We start from the raw sequence: 23,218 nt of genomic DNA, 5'->3' as shown, positions 1-23,218 counted from the left end.
CCATTCCTCCCCCTCTTTTCCTTTTCTCTACCTTCATTCCTTTTACCTGAACTGAGTGTGATTAGATATTTAGCTCTTCTTCTAGTAACATTCTGCAAGTAGCTTTCTTTGTAGACACCTTCAGAAAGTTGAAACTGTCCCTGATAACCGAATAGATCAGGGTAAACATTATCGAAGCCAAGCTGTAAACAAAAACTTAAAGCCTTTTTTTTTTTTTTAACTTCTATTTTAGGTTCAGTGGTACATGTGCAAGGTGTGTTATATAGGTAAACTCATGTCATGGGGGTTTGTTGTTCAGATTATTTCGTCACCCAGTGTATTAGTCCATTTTCACACTGTGATAAAGAACTTCCCTGAGACTGGGTAATTTATAAAGGAAAGAGGTTTAATTGACTCACAGTACCACATGGCTGGGGAGGCCTCAGAAAACTTACAATCATGGGAGAAGAGGAAGCAATTGCCTTCTTCACAAGGAGGCAGGAGAGAGAGAGAGCAAAGGAGGAACTTCCAGACGCTTATAAAACCATCAGATCTCTTGAGAACTCACCATCAGGAGAACAGCATGGGGGGAACTGCCCCATAATCCATTCACCTCTCTCTCCCTCAACACATGTGGATTACAGGTCCCTCCCTCAATATGTAGGGATTACAATTTGAGATGAGATTTGGGTGGCAACACAGAGCCAAACCATATTAACCAAGGTACTAAGCCTAGCCCCCAATAATTATTTTTTCTGATGCTGTTGCTCCTCCCAGCCTCCACCGTCAAGTAAGCACAGTGTCTGTTCCACTTTGTGTTTGTGAGTTCTCATCATTTAGTTCACACTTACAAGTGAGAACATGCAGTGTTTGGTTTTCTGTTCCTGTGTTAGTTTGCTAAGGATAATGGCCTCCAGTTCCATCCATGTTCCTGCAAAGGACATGGTCTCATTCTTTTTTATGGCTGTATAGTATTCCATGGTGTATATGTACCACATTTTCTTTATCCAGTCTGCCATTGATGGTCATTGAGGTTGACTCCATGTCTTTGCTATTGTGAATACTGTGGCAATGAACATACACTTGCATCTGTCTTTATGGTGGAATGATTTTTGTTCCTTTGGGTATATATCCAGTAATGAGATTGCTGGGTTAAATGGTAGTTCTGTTTAGTTCTTTTAGGAATTATCACACTGCTTTCCACAATGGTTGAGCTAATTTACACTCCCACCAGCAGTGTATAAGCATTCCCTTTTCTCCACAGCCTTGCCAGCATCTGTTATTTTTTGATGTTTTAATGATAGCCATTCTGACTGGTGTGAGATGATATCTCATTGTGGTTTTGATTTGCATTTCTCTAATAATAATCAGTGATACTGAGCTTCTTTTCACATGCTTGTTGGCCATATGTGTGTCTTCTTTTGAAAAAGTGTCAATGCCCTTTGCCCACTTTTTAATGGGGTTGTTTTTTCCTTGTAAATTTCTTTAAGTTCCTTATGAATACTGGATATTGGACCTTGTCAGATGCATGGTTTGCAAATATTTTCTTCCTTTCTGTAGGTTCTCTTTACTTTCTTGACAGTTTCTTTTGCTGTGCAGATGATCTTACATTTAATTAGGTCCCATTTGTCAATTTTTGCTTTTGTTTTCATCCCTTTTGGCATCTTCATCATGAAATCTTTGCCCGTTCCTGTGTCCAGAGTGGTATTGCCTAAGTTGTCTTCCAAAGGTTTTTATAGTTTTGGGTTTTACATTTAAGTCTTTAATCCATCTTGTGTTGATTTTTGTATATGGTGTAAGAAAGAGGTCCAGGTTTAATCTTTTGCATGTGGCTATCCAGTTATCCCAGCACCATTTATTGACTAGGGAGTCAATTTCCCCATTGCTTGTTTTTGTCAGCTTTGTCAAAGATCAGATGGCTGTAGGTGTGCGGCCCTATTTTTAGTCTTGGTATTCTGTTCCATTGGTCTATGCGTCTATTTTTGTACCATGCTGTTTTGGTTACTGTACCCCTGTAACATAGTTTGAAGTTAGATAACGTGATGCCCCCAGCTTTGTTCTTTTGGCTTAGGGTTGCCTTGGCTATTTGGGCTCTTTTTTGGTTCCATATGAATTTTGAAATAGTTTTTTCTAGTTCTGTGAAAAATGTCATTGGTAGTTTGGTAGGAATAGCATTGAATCTGTAAATTGCTTTGACAGTATGGCCATTTTAATGATGTTTATTCTTCCTACTCATGAGCACAGGACATTTTTCCATGTGATTGTGTCATCTCTTTCTTCGAGTAGTGTTAACAAATCCTTTTCTTTTTTTTCTTTTCTTTTTTTTGTTTTTGGAGATGGAGTCTTGCTCTGTCGCCCAGGCTGGAGTACAGTGGCGCGATCTCGGCTCACTGCAAGCTCCGCCTCCCACATGCCATTCTCCTGTCTCAAGCTCCTGAGTAGCTGGGACTACAGGTGCCCGCCACCATGCCAGGCTAATTTTTTGTATTTTTAGTAGAGACAGGGTTTCACTGTGTTAGCCAGGATGGTCTTGATCTCCTGACCTCATGATCCACCTGCCTCAGCCTCCCAAAGTGCTGGGATTACAGGCATGAGCCACCACGCCTGGCACAAATCCATTTTTTATCATAGGGTCTATTTACTTTAGTTGGAGAGTTTTCCTAATAATTAGACAACTTAATCCATTTATTCAGTACATGAGAAGAGAGCTCTAAAAATGAATGGATATGCTAGTTTTTACATTCATTTTTCTTTTTTTCTTCCCTTTCCTTCCACTCTTTAGCCTATATGTGCTCCAAAAGTGGAGGGGAGGACCTTGGACAGAAATCCTATATAACTAAACCAGACATGCATATAAAAATGTTATTCATAGCTCTTCATTTTCCACATTGTTCCCCCAACAGAATAGAAACTTAATTTCCTTTTGAAAATAGTAATATGTGTTTGTTGTAGTAACTGGGGACTTGAAATGATTGTTTCTATTAAAATCACTACTGATATTTGAATCAAGCATCAAGGTATCTTATGTATTTTATTATGAAATTTTAAAGTATAAATGACTTTAGAGATAATGTAGTGTATTATTTTATTTTAAAAAATGAGACAATGAGCATCAAAGATTAATTAACCCAAACCTTAGAACTTGCTAATAGCAGAACCCAAGACTTCTTACTCCAATATGGGTTTGTTTCCCTGATTTCCTCTAACACTTAATAAAGGATGAGATGGAAAAAAGGAAGGAGGGTCACTGGAGAGTTTAAGGTAGGAAAATGTTTGGAACAGTAAAAAAGTAGCCTTGGCCAGGCATGGTGACTCACACCTGTAATCCCAGCACTTTGGGAGGCCGAGATGGGTGGATCATGAGGTCAGGAGTTTGAGACCAGCCTGGCCAACATGGTGAAACCCTGTTTCTACTAAAATACAAAAATTAGCCCGGCGTGTTGGAGCACGCCTATAATCCCAGCTACTCGGGAGACTGAGGCAGGAGAATCGCTTTAACCCAGGAGGCACAGGTTGCGGTAACCCGAGATCGCACCATTGCACTCCAGCCTGGGTGACAAAGTGAGACTCCATCTCAGAAAAAAAAAAAAAGGCAGCCTTAAAAACCCTCTGATCATCTCATGACCACATGATTTAAACATGACACTATGACTGGGAAATTATGACCTACCACACAGTGGTTTTTACTTGAAATGGATACATTTTCTGCAACTGAATTCATTTTTCCTATACTGGATCAGGTAACATTCCTTTTTTAGCCATTTTTTAAATATAATAATATTGATTATCCACTATATCCAAGGTATTGTAGCATATGAACTGTGCCAGTTAAGTAAAATAAAGCACAAGGAGAAAATGGTTATGAGAAATTGAGATTGCTCTATATTCTTAATATTTTTTTGAGTCACAGACTCTAAGAAAATTGAAATCTCCCCCAGAAAGGTGCACATCCACACAAAAGCCAACGTTAAGAATCCATGATTGCCAAGTTAAAACCCCACTTATCAATATACCTGTGGTTTTGAATCATTTCATTGTCAAAGTATAACTGGAAACCAACTGAAAAACTCATTAATTAACTGCTGTAAAATTCTGAGCAAAATGACTAGTAAGTTTTAATTTTTAATTTTTGTCTTTGATGATAATATTTGAGGGGAAGATCACATGTATTTTCTTGGAAATGTTACAGTTTTCTAATTGGTAGACATTTAGATTTGCTAGGGAGATAAGTATTCTATTGCCTCAGGATAATGTTAGATGTGAAGAGGTCAGTCTGTCTTTTAATCTGAGTGTCTAATTAAGCAGATCGCTTAAAGTACATCTTTTGTATCTTCAGAGTTTGTGCTTTTTCACCATATTCACAAGCACGTAATCAATTTTTCTTCCTCAGTAAATGGAGTTCCTTGGCCTCAAGAGGCAACACGACGAAACAGCCATACCTTTAACTGCAGAATGCTAATTCACCCTCCAGATGAGCCAGGAACCGAGAACCAAGAAGCTTGCCAGCGTTATGAAGTAATGCAGTGTTTCACTGTGTCACAGCCAAAATCAATTCAAGAGGATGGAGAAGGTAAAGCCAAATGTTCATTTTAAAGTGTTTATTTCTTCTGTGACTTTAAGGAAAGGAGAGGAAATTAATTATAAACTGCCTTTTTCAGATAGTATTTTTGGTTACTATAGTATGTATCATAGTAGCTATTCCATTTGCTATATATTCTCAATACTTAAAAAACAATAATTACATCTAGAATCATTCCTTTAATATGCCCCCCAGATTCTTAGTTTTAAGCTGGCATTCCCACTAAAATGTCAAATAATTCAGACCAACTTGCTGTCTAGAAATAAGAGATGTAACTAACTGCTGCCAGTTGGAAATGTACCAGATGCAGCAGACTGTTGAACAGCTCTGATTTTTAGAAAGTTTCAAGTTTAGAGTGTAGGGAACATTGGAGAATAGAGTTGGCATTTTTCAGGCTATACAAGGTAATTTATAAGGAGAAAACTTATGAACAGATGGAAACATGCTGAAGCTCTAATATGAACATGGTGTCAACATGGAATTAGTTAAATATGTGACAGTGGATGAGTTTTCCATGTAAACTTAGACTGGGCTAAGTTTAGAAAATCACAAATTGGGAACTGGAGTAAGGACAAGGGAAGGTAGTAGACAAGAAGTCAGTCAGATGCAAAAAAGCCATATACGTAGCAGGTCTCACCAGGAAATGGAGGTGGCAATCAACTGGAGACTTTTTACAAAATACACATGCCAAGTCTTATTTGATTAAAGTTCATTTTTAGCTGTGTGATATTGTGTTTAACATCCTCAAAACAAAATTTGGGAATAGGACTTAGAAAAAATTGTATATCCTGAAAACATGAAGTCATCTGTCAAGAGCAAAATAGTGCTTCAGAGTTAAAGGTTGTTTTTCTCATATAATTATCTACACCGTGGTTATAAGAATAATCTTTGCAGCCATTAAGTACTGGTGAATATAAGAAATTGACTAAAAAACTGTATTTTAAATAACACTGTGCCACTTATATCTAACCAAAACTACTACTTCTAGTTGTTATTATCCGTACATGAAATGCATCAGTCTGCTCTGGTATATATAAGAGCATTCAATAGGAGGGAATAGTTTGTGCCAGCTAACTCTCTACCTGGAGCTGTCAGTTTTTGGTTGCCAGCAAGTTTATTTCTAAGATACATTAGATAAGAATTATTTCAATATTATGTCAGGTCCTGTAACATGTATTGTTTTTTTGAAAACCATTAATGGCAAGTGATAGAAGTAAACCATTTTCTACTCTCTTTCCTTCAATTTCCCCTTCTTGTTTTGGGCAGATTTCCAGTCATGTCTGATTTGTATTGCACGGCGATTACCTCGGCCTCCAGCTATTACGGGTGTAGAATCCTTTATGACCAAGCAAGATACTACAGGTACTAATTGTAAAGTTCAGAATGTTCCATAGGTATTAATAATGTGACTCTGCCCTTTAATTATATCCAGAACGTCTTTCTGTTCTATGAGATTTAGGCTTTGCTCCCTAGTCTTATACAGAAAACATTTTAAATGGTGCTCTTAGATACTATAATCATTATCATGGTCAGGGTGCTGGAGAGAACACTTTTTATAACTTTATATACCTATATTTGTTTGATTATAAATTATTTTTCATAATCATGGAATAAAATGCTTAAAGAAATTTAGAAGATATAGATATGTAAATATGTAGATATATATACATTTATTTAAAATAGATATGAATACGGTAGTTTTACTATTATGCTTAAATGTTATCTGGCTATTTCTGGTTTTTTTTTAAATTCTTTTTCTCTAAATTTATTTAGCCCATACTGATTGAGTCCCTAGAGAAGTGCCTGTCACTAGGTGATTCCTCAAGATGTATATGGTTGAACAAAAATAATTCAGTGACAAATTGTGTTATTTTTGATGATGGAAAAGTTATGAGAATGATATAAGGGAGGATTTATGAAATTAGTTGGTCAGCAAAGGCCTGTCTGAGGAGCTGATACTAAGCCCCAAAGGATGAAGTGGTGCCCACTATTTAAAGTGTGGGTCTTGGAAGGGGGGCAGCAACGAAGGGTCTTGATGCAGAACAGGTACTCCTAATTGAGGAACCAGAGCTGCAGAAGTCTAAAGATAAGCAAGACAGAGAGGTAAGTTAGAAGTGCTAGAAGGAGGGCAGGAGAGCCTCAAACTGAGTAACAGATTGCCTATAAATAAGGCATTCTTAAAGGCCTACTTCAGATTTTATTTTCAGCAAGGACAAATTGTTACTGTTCTTTATAGCTGATGAAGTATTTTTCTTATATTATTTGATTTTATCTTTACACTAACACATTGTATGTGCATGCTTTTACAACAACCAGGGTTACATATATCTCTCTTACCTCTCTAATTTTAAAATAGAGATAAATATTAGAGGTATATTTTCTAGCAGACTAAGATTTTAAAAATCATTTCTTCTGAATTTTCTGCTTTGTGAAAATTTAGTTTTAGTGTACATTTTGACTTTTACCACCTTTTTATAAGATCCTATTTCATTATATATTCATTTTTTAGTCCCAATAATCTAATATTCCAATGTTGTATGCTTTGTGCATGTGTTTTTAGTGATAAACTTCCAGCTGCTCTTACTAAAGAACTAGTATGGATAAATTAGCACAGATAATAGAAAATGGTGAAGAGAATGTCTCTGAATGCAGAGAGATGGCATCTAAGGATAGTAATTATCAATTATCATCCCTTTCTTCATTCCATTTTTGAGTCTACCATGTATTGTGTTCCTTTCCGGTCTCTACCATGAACAATACTGGAAAAATTTAATAAGCTTACTATGGATGTGTGGGTTTGTGCCCAAAGAAAAATTTCTTATTTAAATATAAAAAATTATTTTTTAGATTATTGAAAATTGAAAGTGTTTTGCATGAAGGAAAAATAGAGTCCATTGAAAAGGAAAATTGGTCAGTAACCAGTTAACCTAAAAAGAAACCAAAGAAGGGCTTTGTGAGATAGCAGAATGAAAACGTGTTGAAAAGGGTTATTGTGAGGTCACAGAAAAATGTCAGAGATGAGGAAGGCCTAAAAGTTATGAGGCTAATTTAGGAACAATATGTTTCAGCTTTTCCTCATATTGCATTTCTATAAGTTGAATTCTAAATTGGATTGTTTTAAGGACTTTATTTTCTCATAGGAACAGTGTTATCCGTGGTAGTTTTGTTTCTAAGAACCCAGGTGTTAAAATTTTAGATATACCTGGTGATATGTATAAATATATAAAAATAACCATAATCGTGTAAAATAAAAGATTAGCCTCTGGGCCATAAAATAACTATATATTTTATAGTTTGAGGCAGCCTCAAAGATCACAGAATCCAACCTGGATTTACAAATGAGGGGATGGTGATTTGATCAAAACCATACAGCTCTTTGCCGAGAATGGACACCTTTAGGTCCTAATGTGGAGCTCTTTCTTGTATTACGTTGCTTTTCACCAAAGCGCTATTAAAAGGGCATCACTATACTGTACACACTTATTGTACAAAGATACCAAGGAAATATAAAATATACTTAAAATGTAAAACTAACATTTTATTATATAAATCATAGAATTGACTTAGCTAAAAAGAATAGGTGTAATAAATGTTAAACATTTCTTAAGTTTTTGTAGTACTTTTTAACTCTTTATGGGATGGTCCATATCTCTTAAAAAAAGAAAAAAGTCTTTTACTAGGAAATGTAAAAAGGTTTTTTATTGTTGTTTGGTTGTTTGGTGGTTGGTTGATTGGTTAAACTTTCCTGTAGTAGGCAGAGGTATTCTAAATCAAGCTGTTCATGATTCCTCACTAAGACAGTCATTACATTACCCATCTGGTACCATTGCTGATAACTTAATCACTTTCTCTCCTGCCAGTCCCCAGACTCTAAACTCTCATGCCCTCTCGTGGGGCCAACCCTGACATGAACACACACACATGCACACGCCTCCCTTAGTCACTGCCTGTGAGGCGCATTCTTGTATAGGAAGATTATGTAGCAGTGGAATCCCTGCTATAACCAACTTTTTATCTCTGACATAAGAAACAAGGGTTGAACTATTAAAATTCTTAAAAATCTAAGATCTTTTATAGTTTCAGTTACAGTGTTCACCAGGCTTTCCCCAAACTGTTCTTAAATGACAAAATTCCCTTATTTGAGTTTCAGTTTATTTTCTTTCTACTATTTACATTTATGCCAAGACTTAGGTGATAACCTGATCAAGTAGGACTGGGTACATCAGATTCAAGACCCTAAGTTACAAAGGTCTAATGAATATTTTATTTCTAAGCAAACCAAATGAAATATATAAAGAGGGAGTTAGTTCGATGAGGAGGCACAAACTGGATGATAGATTTGAGTTGATTGTATGAAGAAGGGGAAGATGGGGAAAATGTTTAATCAGGCATTCATAGAAGAGGAAACATTAGTGGTGAACTCTAATAATTGGGGAAATAAAAATTTAGACCACAGTGAGATAGCATTTTTCACCTACTAATTTGAAAACGTAAAGAAGCCTGACAGCACAAGTGATGGAAAGGATGTTAGATTAGCACTAGCTCCTATGCATTGCTGGTGGAAGCATAGAGTGGTACAAGTTTCAGGAAGACAGTTTAAAATTAATATTATAAAGTTGCATTCACATAACCTACAATCTAACAATTCTGTTCCTACGTATATACCCTAGAGAATGCATGTACCATGCAACATGTGAAAGATGTTCATAGTAGTGCTGACTATAATGGCAAAAAACTGTTAACAGTCTAGATGCCCATTCACAGGAGAATTTAAAGAGGGGGTAGTGACAAGGGAGGAGTGCACATGTGATGCAGCAATATTGGTAACGTCAAGTTCTAAAGTTGAGTGGTGGGTTTGCAGGTTTTTATCTCATTAATATAATTCTTAATTTATCTATATATTCTATGTGTATCTTGTATTATTTTGTGTGACTGTAAGATTGTGTAGAACATGATAAAACTGGTCTTAATATTTACAAACTGGATTAATTGGCCCTCTGTTAACTGAGGAATAACTTACCTGAATTCTGTCATAGCCATTTAGGAAATTTGTTTAAATATGATAACAATGGTGAATCACTATAAATTTTATAAAGCATGTGTTCCGTGTGCGTACTGCCTAGCAAATCTTAATGTTCTCACTTACCGTTTTTCTGATTTAACTTTTGTTGCCTTCAGTCTTTGTTTAGTCTTAAATACAGTATTGCCTACAGCCCAACAAAGGGTAGAGAGGGAAAGCCTTGCTTCTTTTCTCATATTCTCTTAGTAATTAGAAATTAATTTAAACCAAGCAATATACTTCATCTTTACCTCTCCTTTCCTATCAGTCATCAGTATACAGAGAGCAGAATCCAAAGACCAAGCCAGAGGAGTTTGAACTGCATTAGTCTCAGCAGCGTCAGGTCATTATGGTATGACTTTAATCCTAGACCTGAATTGAATTTTATAATATGACATACTAGGACGTAACAATTCCAAAACCAAAACAATTTATGTCAATAACATACTTCATAACTATATGTAATAAAAATTAATAGTGCTTTTTATTGCTTTTGTTTATTGAGTATTTGGAAAGAAAGAATATTTCTTAGACTCAGTTGTTAGTTTTGAAATATGGATGATTTATATAAAGAGGCTGTTATAAATGTACACTTTTGTTCTTTGTACAGGTAAAATCATCTCTATTGATACTAGTTCCCTGAGAGCTGCTGGCAGAACTGGTTGGGAAGATTTAGTGAGGAAGTGCATTTACGCTTTTTTCCAACCTCAGGGCAGAGAGCCATCTTATGCCAGACAGCTGTTCCAAGAAGGTAAAGTTTTCTCTCTCAATTATTTTCATTAACCTTTATCTTTACTTACATTTGAATAGTTTGTATAGAACTTATGGCTTGATAAGTATTTTCTCCAAATTATAGTTTTTGCAATAATCAGTTTTAGGAAAGGAAGAAATGGGTAAGCAAAGTAATTCATGAGTGGATCTGAAATTTGGGATACATGTTCTAAAGAATAGGATGTTGTGTGGTGGTCACTCATTCATTCATTCATTCATTCAGCAGGCATGTATCAAGTTCCCAACATACATAGAACACTATATAAGGTGCCAGGGGTACAGTGATGACTAAGAAAGAAAGTTTTGCCCTTAAAGAGCTTATAATACAGTAGGAAAATATATGACAACCCTAAAGATCAGTTTGACATGGGATATGATAGAACCATAACCAAATAAGAAAAAAATTTATTCTGACTTGAAGAATCAAGGATGACTTCAGAGAATAAATAATATTTTGTTTGGCTGTCAAAGATCATTCCCAGCAGAACAAGCATGTTAAAGGCCTTCTGGATAATACAGAGATCAGTGTCATGCATGTTTACTTCATGACTGTTGCAGAACCTGTATCTCTTGACTCAGGTTGAAATTTCAAGCCAAAAAATACATCCTGTGAAATTATTAATTATTGCATAGCTGCTGGGTCTTAGTAAGTATCATGGAAGTATAAGATACGTATATTACCTGCCCTTAGGAAACTTAACAGTACTACAGGAAAGGTGGGAAAAGTTATTTGAGAGTTAAGGCCAGAAAGTTTACAGAAGTTCAGAATTAAATGGCTTTGATATACTTTAAAAATATTGTCGTTTAATTATGGTAGCCTAACATTCTTTTTCCAATGAAATTTATTCTCTAATCTCTAGATAGTTTCTTTTGTAAGAATCTCGTTGTATGGCTTTTCCTGAAAAACAATTTAAAAATATTATTATTTCATCAGTCTTAATTTTAACATTTTTCCCATAACATTAGATTTCCTAAGTTTATATATGATTTTCCATTCATTACATTTCAGGTCAACTGCTTCCTAGTGATATATGGAGAAAGTAGTTTGATTTTTTTTCTTTTTCCAGGAAGTATCTATATAAATATCACAATCCAGGTATTTCTGGAACAGCTTTGTACAGACTAGTGGTTCTCTAGTGGGCTCCTTACTAGACTTATACCACTCCGTAAGATTGTATTTCACTGGGTAGAGCCAAGAATCTGTATTTTTTAAAAGTTTCCCAGGCAATCCTGAAGGGCAGCCAGGTTTGGAAACCATTACAATAAGTAACTAATGCCGTCCATTGGATGTGAACTTTGTGATTTCCTCTGCCAAGAGTGATGCTTGACTTTTGCGTAGGTTTGGGACTCAGCACTGTCTCCACTCATTGCCTCAAGTTCTCAAGTATATGGTACTTTTGATTTTTGCCTTAAGTTGGGCCTTCCAAGGCTTTTCTTAAAAGATTTAATTTATTTGCCTATAACTTACGTACATTTTCACCAAGGCAAAGCAGATCTGGCTTGTCTCATTATCCAAATGGCTAGGCTCCCCATAGATGTGACTAGGCCATAAAACAAATTGATTAAAGTATAATAAGTAACTAGTTTGTCATTAATATATAAACTGAAATAATTTAGAGTAAAATGTAAAGAAATGTAAGTATAATCCAATACCTCTTCCCCGTTAGTCATTTTTTAATGTTCGCTCATTCTACATTTTTTAGGAAAAAAAATCTTCAATAGAAATAACTTGTATTTTTCTTAGAATTAAGTTGTTCAAAGTTCACATGACTGAATCTAGTGTTTTGGAGATTCTAAACAACCTGACAAACAGGTTTTGTGGATTGAGCACAGCCTTTTCTGATATTTTCTATTCAGCAGTATCTAGCCAGATATGAGAAATGTGGTCAATGAAACACTGTCATGAGAATCACCTGTTAAAGCTATTGACCTGCCGAATTAAAATATCAGATGAAGGCCTGCCCAGGTATCTTAACAAACCTTAAAGATAGTGCTTAAGTTGGCCAGGCGCAGTGGCTCACGCCTGTAATCCCAACACTTTGGAAGGCCGAGGAGGATCACCTGAGGTCAGGAGTTCAAGACCAACCTGATCAACATGGAGAAACCCCATCTCTACTAAAAATACAAAATTAGCCACACATGGTGGCCCATTCCTGTAGTCCCAGCTACTTGGAAGACTGAGGCAGGAGAATCGCTTGAACCCAGGAGGTGGAGATTGCCGTGAGCTGAGGTCGCACCATTGCACTCCAGCCTGGGCAACAAGGCGAAACTCCATCTCAAAAAAAATAATAACAAATAATAATAATAATAATGCTTAAGTTTGACAACCATTGATCCATCAAGATTGGAGAGAGCTGTTGTTTGCATTTGCAGTTTTCTTGCTGCCTTTTCACTTAGGACAGTATAAAAAGAGTGAAACAAATTATGTACCATCTTCTTGATTTTGTGTAGAACTTTATAGTGAATGATATTTAGGCAGGAAAAGTTTGTCCTCCATTTGTTGTCTTTTTTTCCTGCCCATTAACTTACTCTTTGATGGCAGCAAATAGTCCAAAATCCTAATATGCATTAAAATTTCTAGTTTTAGTTTAGTTTTTTAGCTGCTCTTGACAAAGTCAACTCATGAACTGCTGTCAAAGGGAATTTACTATTATATTTTCCAGAATCAAGTTTGAAAACACATTTCAGTCAAAGAATATTTGGGAACTACCTAGCATGAATTAGATTAAAGCCGTGGTTTTACATTGAGATTGGAGAAAAATAGGTATCAGGATCACTTGAGGAACTTTTTAAAGTAGGAGAAGATCCATTCAAGTATGTATAGTTTGGAAAAAGTTTCCAGGTTCTGTTCAATTCAAAACTATTACTTTAAAGAAATATCTAGGTCATGGTGCTTCCCAAGGTCCCTGGTAAGATAGATTCATCTGGGTCAGTTGTTAAACTAGATTTCTGGACCCCACCCCAGACTACTGAATCAGAGTCTATAGTCTAAGATGTTTACTTACAGAGAAGTTTGTAAAATATGAACCTAGGTTCCACAAACTTAATAACTATAACTAGGAAATGATGTTTTATGTGTAATCCCACTTTAGAGGATTTATAAGATATATTTAAGGTATTTAAGTTTCTGAGAAGTTCTACAATAAAAATACCTTTTAAATTTTGTTACTGAGACTTTTTTTTTCATAGAATACTTTTTCTTGGAGCACATCTATCAGCAGTTAGATAGTAGTCATGGGAAATGTCAGGCTATACAACCTAGAAACTAGTTGTATGAAAGTTCTGTTTACATATATATAATGATGGATCATCTTTTCTTGTCTTTGAAATATCCACGATATATTGTTATATTAAAAAGTAGGTGGCTGGACATAGTAGCTCCTACCTGTAATCCCAGCCCTTGGGAGGCTGAGACAGGAAGATTGCCTGAGTCCAGAAGTTCAAGACCAGCCTGGGCAACATGGTGAAACCTCATCTCTACAAAAAATAAAAATACAAAAATTAGCTAGGCATGGTGGCACACAGCTATGGTCCCAGCTAGTCGGGAGGCTGAGGTGGGAGGATTGCTTGAGCCCAGGAAGTGAAGACCAGTTAGCCTTGATCATGCCACTGCACTCAAGCCTGGGTGACAAAGTGAGACACTGTCTCAAAAAACAAAAAAAAAGTAGACCAAGAGAGCACAGCATATATAATATGATCTCACTTTTAGATATCTATTTATCCAATTCTGGAAAATTAACAAAATTTTAACTGATTATCTCTGCATGATGGAATTACAAATGACTTTACTTATTCTTTGTTCATCTCTCTATTAACTTTATATTAAAATAAAGCTATTTTCATCTTTTAAAAAATATAGTTAAGGCTAGGCATGGTGGCTCATGCCTGTAATCCCAGTGTTTTGAGAGGCTGAGGTGTGAGGATCACTTGAGCACAGGAATTCGAGCTCAGCCTGGCCAACATGGTGAAACCCCATCCTATTAAAAATACGAAAATGAGCCGGGCCTGGTGACGTGAGCCTGTAATCCCAGCTACTTGGGAGTCTGAGGCAGGAGAATCCCTTGAACCCGGGAGGCGGAGGTTGCAGTGAGGCGAGGTCACGCCACTGCACTCCAGCCTGGGTGACAGAGTGAGACCCTGTCCCAAAAAAGAAGAAAGTATATCATGAGTCAAAGCTGGAAGGGGTTTATGGTATTAAGTTTGGAAGCATTGCTATACAACATAAGGTACCCATATCAATGATTAATTAGAATGTTCTTTGAGACTTGCGTAATGTGGTTAAGTCCACGGTCCATGTGACAATTAACTGAAAATCTTTTTATGTCAAACTTTGTTAAAAATATTTAAAATGTGAGTTTACTGTCCTGTTAGTGATTTTGATATAATAAATAGAATTTGCTCATTGGTGATTGAGAATTTTAGAACATTTAGGGGTAATTATTTTTTCTGTACCTCACAACAATTTTTTAATTCTTTCTCTTTTTCTGCATATGTTTAGGTGACTACCACAAAGAAAAATAAACCTGTACCAGCATTGACCCATAGTACCTTGCCACACATTTTTTACCTTTTTTGTTAATATCCGTAAGGCATGCTTGTTTGAGGTTATCTCGCCACCAAATTGGGAGGGATCAAAAACCCAAAAAGCTTTGCTTCTATAGCTGCTGTAACCAGGGAAATTTTAATGTTTCTTTTGCTTTGTGGCTCTGTTGAGGCCTATTTTGAGGGGGGGGACAGCTGTCATGTTAAAGTTTTTTTGGACGGATTCTGAGGTGTCAATAATAGTCCTTCAATAATATCTTTCCCCGCTAAGTGTTCTAAAAAGTTTAGAAATGAACACAGGAATCAGAGATCAAAATACTAGCTATAAAGATGACAAAATTAGGTCAGAAAACTAGGCCAGGACCTATAAACACAATGAAATTCCAAAACTAAACCTTGAAACCCACTTAAAGGGAAAATTTGATGTGTAGAGCAAATGTTTATTGAACCAACTCTGTGAAGAGCTGTGGCTACCTTACTCATCTCTTAATTCAAAGTATTAGCGATTGCTAGACAGAGTTGAAGCTGTTGCCATAAATGGTGTCTAGGGATTGATTATGTGTGTAACTCAGAACATAAGTACTTTGGAAGCTGCATATTTGTTGGGTTTTTTTCCCTCTGATGTTTATTGAGGAAATATTCGTTCAATACCTGCTATGTACTCTATGCTAGGCTCCATGCTAGATATTATTTTACAATGTTATTGGCTCAGTTTTAGTAATGAGTTGACTGAGATGGGTGAACATTAATTTGCATTAAGTCTTAAACTTGTAAATGACAGTGAGAGGTCAAGCCTGAATCTGACTCCTAGGCTCTTACTCTTTTCATTGATTTATGCTGCCTTCCTTTGACCTCTTCATCTGAACAATTAAGCACCAGAATTTTAGTTAACTGGAGAGTCTTACTGAGTTCTAATTAATTGAAGTTTTACCATATTAGATATTGCCTTTTTCTCATTTCCAAGAATGGCTGAATGAATTATAAAATGCCAAATCTTAGTCCATACATTCTCATCCAAAACAAGTAATCTAATTTCAAAACATAAAGTGTGGTAATTATCTTGTATTAAATTAATAAGCTTCCCCAGATTCGAAATTTTTCCTAGTTTAGATACATTATATTTAGTAACTATGCCAGTGATTTAGCTGAAATTTGCCAGGTGTGTGAAGAATGTGGTTGGTTAGATACAAGTCTTATCCTTTCAATTAGATTTATATTGTGGTTTTGGTACTTAGGCAGATATATTATGATATAGATTTATAACAAACTATACCTTTTTCAGTTGGTACTGTATACACAGGACAATAAAATAGAACATGTCTTGTTTACTTCAAGTAACATGTAACTTCAAAAATTATTTATTAATTAGTAATTTTAAGCCTCTTTCTCATGTCCTTTAAAATGTAATCAAAGCCCCTTCTGAAATGTCTTTGAAAAATTGGACTAACATTTATCACAGGCTAAATTATAATAGTCATTTGTGGTAGTACTCAATCTTTCTTAAAATAGAATTATATGGTATTATCAAAACATCAGTGATATTTTATTACATAATAGTCTGGCATAGCCTTTACATATTTAATAAATACTTACATGGTTAGAATTTTTTCTGCTGTTAGTAAAGCTTTAAGCCAAAAGTAAATTATGCTGCTTATAAAGTGACTTGACTGTCTTAACTTTGTTCCTTATACTAATAACCATTGGCTTTATCTTAATTTGCTTACTAAACTTTAAAAATTCAAACATTAAAAATAGTCCACAGATTTTACACATATTTATAAATAACTTGTCGAATGGGACCTTAGTGATTCACATTCCTGAGTGAAAACTTAAATTTGAATATTAGTTAAGGAACTCTATAACCTGATCAAAACTTAGAGAATAAATTTTATGCTGTGTGAGTCATATCTTAGTAGAGCTGTTATTAAAAAAATCAGCCAGCAAAAGAGAAAACAAACTTGTTAAAGGTAATACTGAGAGTGAGAGGAGAGAAAAGTATTTTCTGCTGTTTTTAATGGAGACTTAATAAATTTGAAGAGCTGCCCCCAGTATAGAGAAAGATTAAGGTTGGGCCAGACATGGTGGCTCACACCTGTAATCACAGCACTTTGGGAGGCCAAGGTGGATGGATCATTTGAGGTCACGAGTTCAAGACCAGCCTGACCAACATGGTGAAACCCTGCCTGTACTAAAAATACAAAAATTAGCCATGGTGGTGGGCGCCTGTAGTCCCAGCTGCTCAGAAGGCTGAGGCAGGAGAATTGCTTGAACCCCAGAGGCGGAGGTTTCAGTGGGTGCCACTGCACTCCAGCCTGGATGACAGAGCGAGACTCTGTCTCAAAAGAAAAAAAAAATAAAAAGATTAAAGTTGTTGTTTCCCAGATTTAGGGTTTCCTCATAATTTTAACTTACGTGAGGAGGCACCCATTCAACTATGACTCAATTAAACCCTGTCATCAAGTGGTATATTTCAGCTGGAATCATCTTTCCCCCTCAGATATCTGCTTTGTCTGAACTATTCTTTATTCTGAGTCTAAGCAGTCAGCAGTTGGGAGGGCATTTAAAATGAGGTTCTAAGTAGAAATAAAGCCTGGTGACTTAAAGCCAGCGTATAAGTATCAGAATTTTAACTAGGTTTCTCTTTTGTTTGAAACAGTGATGACTCGTGGCACTGCCTCCAGCCCCTCCTATAGATTCATATTGAATGATGGGACAATGCTTAGCGCCCACACCAAGTGTAAACTTTGCTACCCTCAAAGTCCAGACATGCAGCCTTTCATCATGGGAATTCATATCATCGACAGGTACTACTTATTTGGAGAGCTTCATATGAAATAAGCCAGTTCACATATCTCTTATTAGAGAAATTTTTTATACTCTTGATGGCTAGAAAGCAGATATTCTAAATTAGGCATAAAACTAGTGTGATGAGTATATATAATCAATATATCCATATTGGGTTTTATAGTTTTATCATGTAATAGCTTTGTTGTTCATAAAGGGAGGTAGGAAAGCGGAGGGTGAAAATATGCTTTTTAGAGGGTAAAACCAAAAAGATGGCTAAAAATTTACAACATTCCATATGTGAATCTTATAAGAGATTTCAGAGTTTTTTAACATTGTTATTTTTATTTTTATTTTTGAAAGTGCTCTATTTTCATTTTGGCATACTTGGTGGCTCCTGAGTTCAAGTTGACAATTTCTCACAGAAATTACAAATCATTAAACTATCAACTTGATTTTTGAATGCCATTGCCTCTAATTTGTTCCCCTCTCTATGTTTTACACTGATATATGGTAAATTCTTGAAACTATTCTTTTATCCTATGAATTATTAGAAATCCTACATTTACAGTGGTTAAAATGCAGCATTAAAAACAAAGACATTTCCCCTCACTTCATCTTTTTCTCATCTAATGTATTTACTTATTGGAACATGGTAATGCCAGTCACAAATCTGTTGTCATAATTATGAATTTGAGTAAAAAACTCACTGAAAACCTGAATTCAGTATTCTGTTTTTTTCTACTTTTAGTTTAAATTATGCTTGTGAGTGGAATTAGCACAGTTCTTTTTTTCATATTGTGATTTCTCTTTCAAAACATCTGCTATGTCTGCATATCACTCTTTTTAATTTTTACATCAGTGACACAGTATTTTCCTTACCCAGTCTTCCTCTTTGGAGTTGAAATACTTAAAAGCTGTAACAGGAGTCATAAATAAATGCTTTATAAACAGAGGTGTGTGAGAAGTTTCTTTTTCAACTAAAAAATTATTGTAATGTTAATTGTGTATATTAAGTTTAGAAATTGTTTAAAAGAACATATATTGGATTTTTTCCAAAACCAAGAAAAATTTGTTTTACATATAACTGAGACCATTATCAAATGTAAGAGTCAATAAGCATTATTTCTTATTAAGTGGTGCTAATATTTTACAGTCGTTTTTTCTTAATTTAAGGAACTTTTTTCTTAATTTAAGATGATACAGAAGCTCTTTACTTGATAGCTTGCGATATTAATGAGATCAATGATCTTGTTTTAGAATACGTTTCATGAAAATATTTTAATAGAAACAAATGAAGATGTTTGAATAATAATGTCTTTTTCCCCCAGGGAGCACAGTGGGCTTTCTCCTCAAGATGACACTAATTCTGGAATGTCAATTCCCCGAGTAAACCCCTCGGTCAATCCTAGTATCTCTCCAGCTCATGGTGTGGCTCGTTCATCCACATTGCCACCATCCAACAGCAACATGGTATCCACCAGAATAAACCGCCAGCAGAGCTCAGACCTTCATAGTGGCAGTCATAGTAATTCTAGCAACAGCCAAGGAAGTTTCGGATGCTCACCTGGAAGTCAGATTGTAGCCAATGTTGCCTTAAACCAAGGACAGGCCAGTTCACAGAGCAGTAATCCCTCTTTAAACCTCAATAATTCTCCTATGGAAGGTACAGGAATATCCCTAGCACAGTTCATGTCTCCAAGGAGACAGGTTACTTCTGGATTAACAACAAGGCCCAGAATGCCAAACAATTCCTTTCCTCCTAATATTTCGGCATTAAGCTCTCCTGTTGGCATGACAAGTAGTGCCTGTAATAATAATACTAACCGATCTTATTCAAACATCCCAGTAACATCTTTACAGGGTATGAATGAAGGACCCAATAACTCCGTTGGCTTCTCTGCCAATTCTCCAGTCCTCAGGCAGATGAGCTCACAGAATTCACCTAGCAGATTAAATATACAACCAGCAAAAGCTGAGTCCAAAGATAACAAAGAGATTGCATCCATTTTAAATGAAATGATTCAATCTGACAACAGCTCTAGTGATGGCAAACCTCTGGATTCAGGGCTTCTGCATAACAATGACAGACTTTCAGATGGAGACAGTAAATACTCTCAAACCAGTCACAAACTAGTGCAGCTTTTGACGACAACTGCCGAACAGCAGTTACGGCATGCTGATATAGACACAAGCTGCAAAGATGTCCTGTCTTGCACAGGCACTTCCAACTCTGCCTCTGCTAACTCTTCAGGAGGTTCTTGTCCCTCCTCTCATAGCTCACTGACAGAGCGGCATAAAATTCTGCACCGGCTCTTACAGGAGGGTAGCCCCTCAGATATCACCACTTTGTCTGTCGAGCCTGATAAAAAGGACAGTGCATCTACTTCTGTGTCAGTGACTGGACAGGTACAAGGAAACTCCAGTATAAAACTAGAGCTGGATGCTTCAAAGAAAAAAGAATCAAAAGACCATCAGCTCCTACGCTATCTTTTAGATAAAGATGAGAAAGATTTAAGATCAACTCCAAACCTAAGCCTGGATGATGTAAAGGTGAAAGTGGAAAAGAAAGAACAGATGGATCCTTGTAATACAAACCCAACCCCAATGACCAAACCCACTCCTGAGGAAATAAAACTGGAGGCCCAGAGCCAGGTGGGTAACTGCTTGCTTCACAGAATGGCCATTCCTAGTAATTTTTTTTTTCATTTATTCTATTCCATCTATAGACCAGATATGAATTCATACTATGTTTTTTCCTATCCATTGGGCATATATTAAGAAGTTAGTATCAATAATTGATCACAACATGCCCTCAAAAGTTTTCTTTAGAACTTCAGAAGGCTACAGTTTTAATGTAGAATTCTAAAAAAGGAGATTTTTCTTTCTCTGTAAAATCAGAGTTCACATCTTTAGACCTTTTTTAAAATACCTTCCCTGCCCCTTCTTCCCATCCCTACCTATTGAATGTAACTCTCTAGGAATAAAACCTAGGAACCAAACCTAAGTTTGGGAACCTCTGATGTAAATGAAGTGGGAGAGAAATGTAAGGAGGTGGACAAGGTTACCTAGTCTGGCTTGTTTTTTATTTCCTTTGAAGCATTTCCTAAGGCTGTTTTCCTTTTCATCTGATTCTGACCACCCTCAACCATCAGAGAATAGGGACTTGAATATTCCGGGTAACAGAATATTGCCCTTACAAAACATGACCTGAAACAGACGTAAATAAAGACAAACCTTTCCGTAAGTTGTTATGGATTAGAAACCTTTATGTTTAGGATGGGGTGAAACTGGTGTAAAAGTAAACAGGTATCTTCATTTATTGTATAATTGCTTATGGACTCTGAAGGAATATAGTTTTAAAAAAACATGACCCTTCCTAGGAGTTTTCACCTTATTTAGAGACAGAATATAGACATTCATTCATCAGCAGACAATGTATGTACAAAGCAGTTTATCCACAAGACTCCGTTCTAAAACATGAGTCACACTTAGTATGCATAGGTCCTTTGGTTTCTTGAATCAGCTTAGTTTTCTGCTGTCATCTCACAAGAGTCACTCTCTTCCCTCAGGAATACTGCATTCTAGGCAGATGGAATTCCTTGTCATTCCTAGAATAAGCCATTTCTCTTCTAAACATACTCTGCCTTGCTCTTCCTTCTGTGCCCACTGAACTTCTATTCATCCTTCACAAACCAATTCAAATAACATCTGCATAAAGCCTTCCCCAAGTATCCCTAGTTAGACATTTGCTGCCTCTGTCCTCTTGTAGTGCTTCATATGGTCTCTGTTTACTATTTGTAGTAACACTATTTTGACTGGTTCTGTACATGTGTGTTCTTTGAGGATAAGGCTGTCTCATGTTTCTTGGTACAATGAAACTAATTTTTAAGCAGAAAACAGCATTAAATAATAAGCATACTAACTTTAAAAGGAAAAGGTTTATAAGATAATGCCATTGTGTTCAGTTCTGGTGCATCTGTTTTGTGCACATGTGCATGTATTTCTGTTGAATTGATTCCTAGGAATAGAACTACAGGATCATAAGATATGCATATGTCCTTTTTCGTAGATAATGCCAGTTTTCCTAGTGTATCAGTATTTTTTCTAGTTGCTCTAAGTCCTTGTTAATACATGATATTATCCATATTTTAGATTTTCAGCTATTCTGAGGGTGTATTCTAATTTGCATTTCCCTGATAAATATTCATTGGTCATTTGGATATCTTCTTTTGTAAATTGCCTAGTCTAGTCTCTTGACCATTTTTTAATGTGTTTTTATTTTGCTTATTGACTTTTAAGAGTTCTTTATGTATGAGTTCTTTATTGGACATGTATTTGCAGATATCTTTTCAATGCTAAGGCTTACCTTTTCATTCTCTTACTGGCACTTTTTGATGAAGTGAAGTTATTCACTTTAATATAGTTCAGTTTGTCAATCTTTTCCTTTATGGTTGATGCTTTTTGCACATGTGTGACAAAAGACATGTTCACAAATGTTTTTAACAGCTTTATTCGTATCAACCAAAAACTAGAAGCAACCCAAAAATCCATCACAATAGAGTGGATAATTATGTTGTGACATATTCATACAGTGGGACACTAATTCAGCAATAAAAATGAATGAACTACTGCTAAATGTGACAGTGCCCAGACCTCAGAAATATAATTAAATACATACATTTAGTTCTGTTTATATACTCTAGAAACAAAAATTTTAGTTGAACTAGATAATGAAACCCAAAAAGTAATCATAATATAGCAATATTGTGAAATAAAGGCCAGTTTTCTTCTCTACATAACCTAAGACAGATTTAGGAACTCCCTATTTATTTTTTTTTTTTAATTTTTTAAATTGTATTTTAATTTTTTTGTATTTTAATTTTTTTAAATTGTATTAATTTTATTTATTTATTTATTTATTTTTGAGACGGAGGTTTGCTCTGTAGCCCAGGCTGGAGTGCAGTGGCACGATCTTGGCTCCCTGCACCCTCCGCCTCCCAGGTTCAAGCGATCCTTCTGCCTCAGCCCCACTAATAGCTGGAATTACAGGCACACGCCACCATGCTGGGCTAATTTTTGTATTTTTAGTAGAGACAGGGTTTCACCATGTTGGCCAAGCTGGTCTCAAACTCCTGACCTCAGGTGATCCACCTGCCTCGGCCTTCCAAAGTGCTGGGATTACAGGTGTGAGCCACTGCACCTGGCCTCCCTATCTATTCTAAAAGATATGTTTCTTATACTGTTAAGTCCTTAAGTGGGAAGTAATCTTTTTGATATCTTTAAAGCTGATACATAATTTATGAAAAAGTTTCCCAAACTTTTTTAAATTATAAAAAAGTTAAATCAAGGCCGGGCGCAGTGGCTCAAGCCTGTAATCCCAGCACTTTGGGAGGCCGAGACAGGCAGATCACGAGGTCAGGAGATCGAGACCATCCTGGCTAACACGGTGAAACCCCGTCTCTACTAAAAAATACAAAAAACTAGCCAGGCGAGGTGGTGGG

At 36.0% G+C, this 23,218-nt stretch overlaps 1 protein-coding gene across 1 annotated transcript in view; it reads left to right on the top strand.

Annotated features, from left to right (window-relative positions):
* NCOA1 (nuclear receptor coactivator 1) overlaps nt 1-23,218 on the top strand; it is a 224,037-nt gene that overhangs the window by 137,866 nt on the left and 62,953 nt on the right. The window contains exons 8-12 of the mRNA XM_011972701.1: nt 4,370-4,549; nt 5,825-5,920; nt 10,228-10,368; nt 17,587-17,734; nt 19,046-20,369. Of these exons, the coding sequence (XP_011828091.1) occupies nt 4,370-4,549; nt 5,825-5,920; nt 10,228-10,368; nt 17,587-17,734; nt 19,046-20,369 (1,889 nt within the window). The remainder of the gene's footprint in view (nt 1-4,369; nt 4,550-5,824; nt 5,921-10,227; nt 10,369-17,586; nt 17,735-19,045; nt 20,370-23,218) is intronic.

This window comes from Mandrillus leucophaeus, unplaced genomic scaffold (genome assembly GCF_000951045.1).
Source record: "Mandrillus leucophaeus isolate KB7577 unplaced genomic scaffold, Mleu.le_1.0 Scaffold13, whole genome shotgun sequence".
NCBI lineage: Eukaryota > Metazoa > Chordata > Mammalia > Primates > Cercopithecidae > Mandrillus > Mandrillus leucophaeus.
Note: the sequence above shows the minus strand (reverse complement) of the source record. Positions and strands in the feature narration are given on the sequence as shown.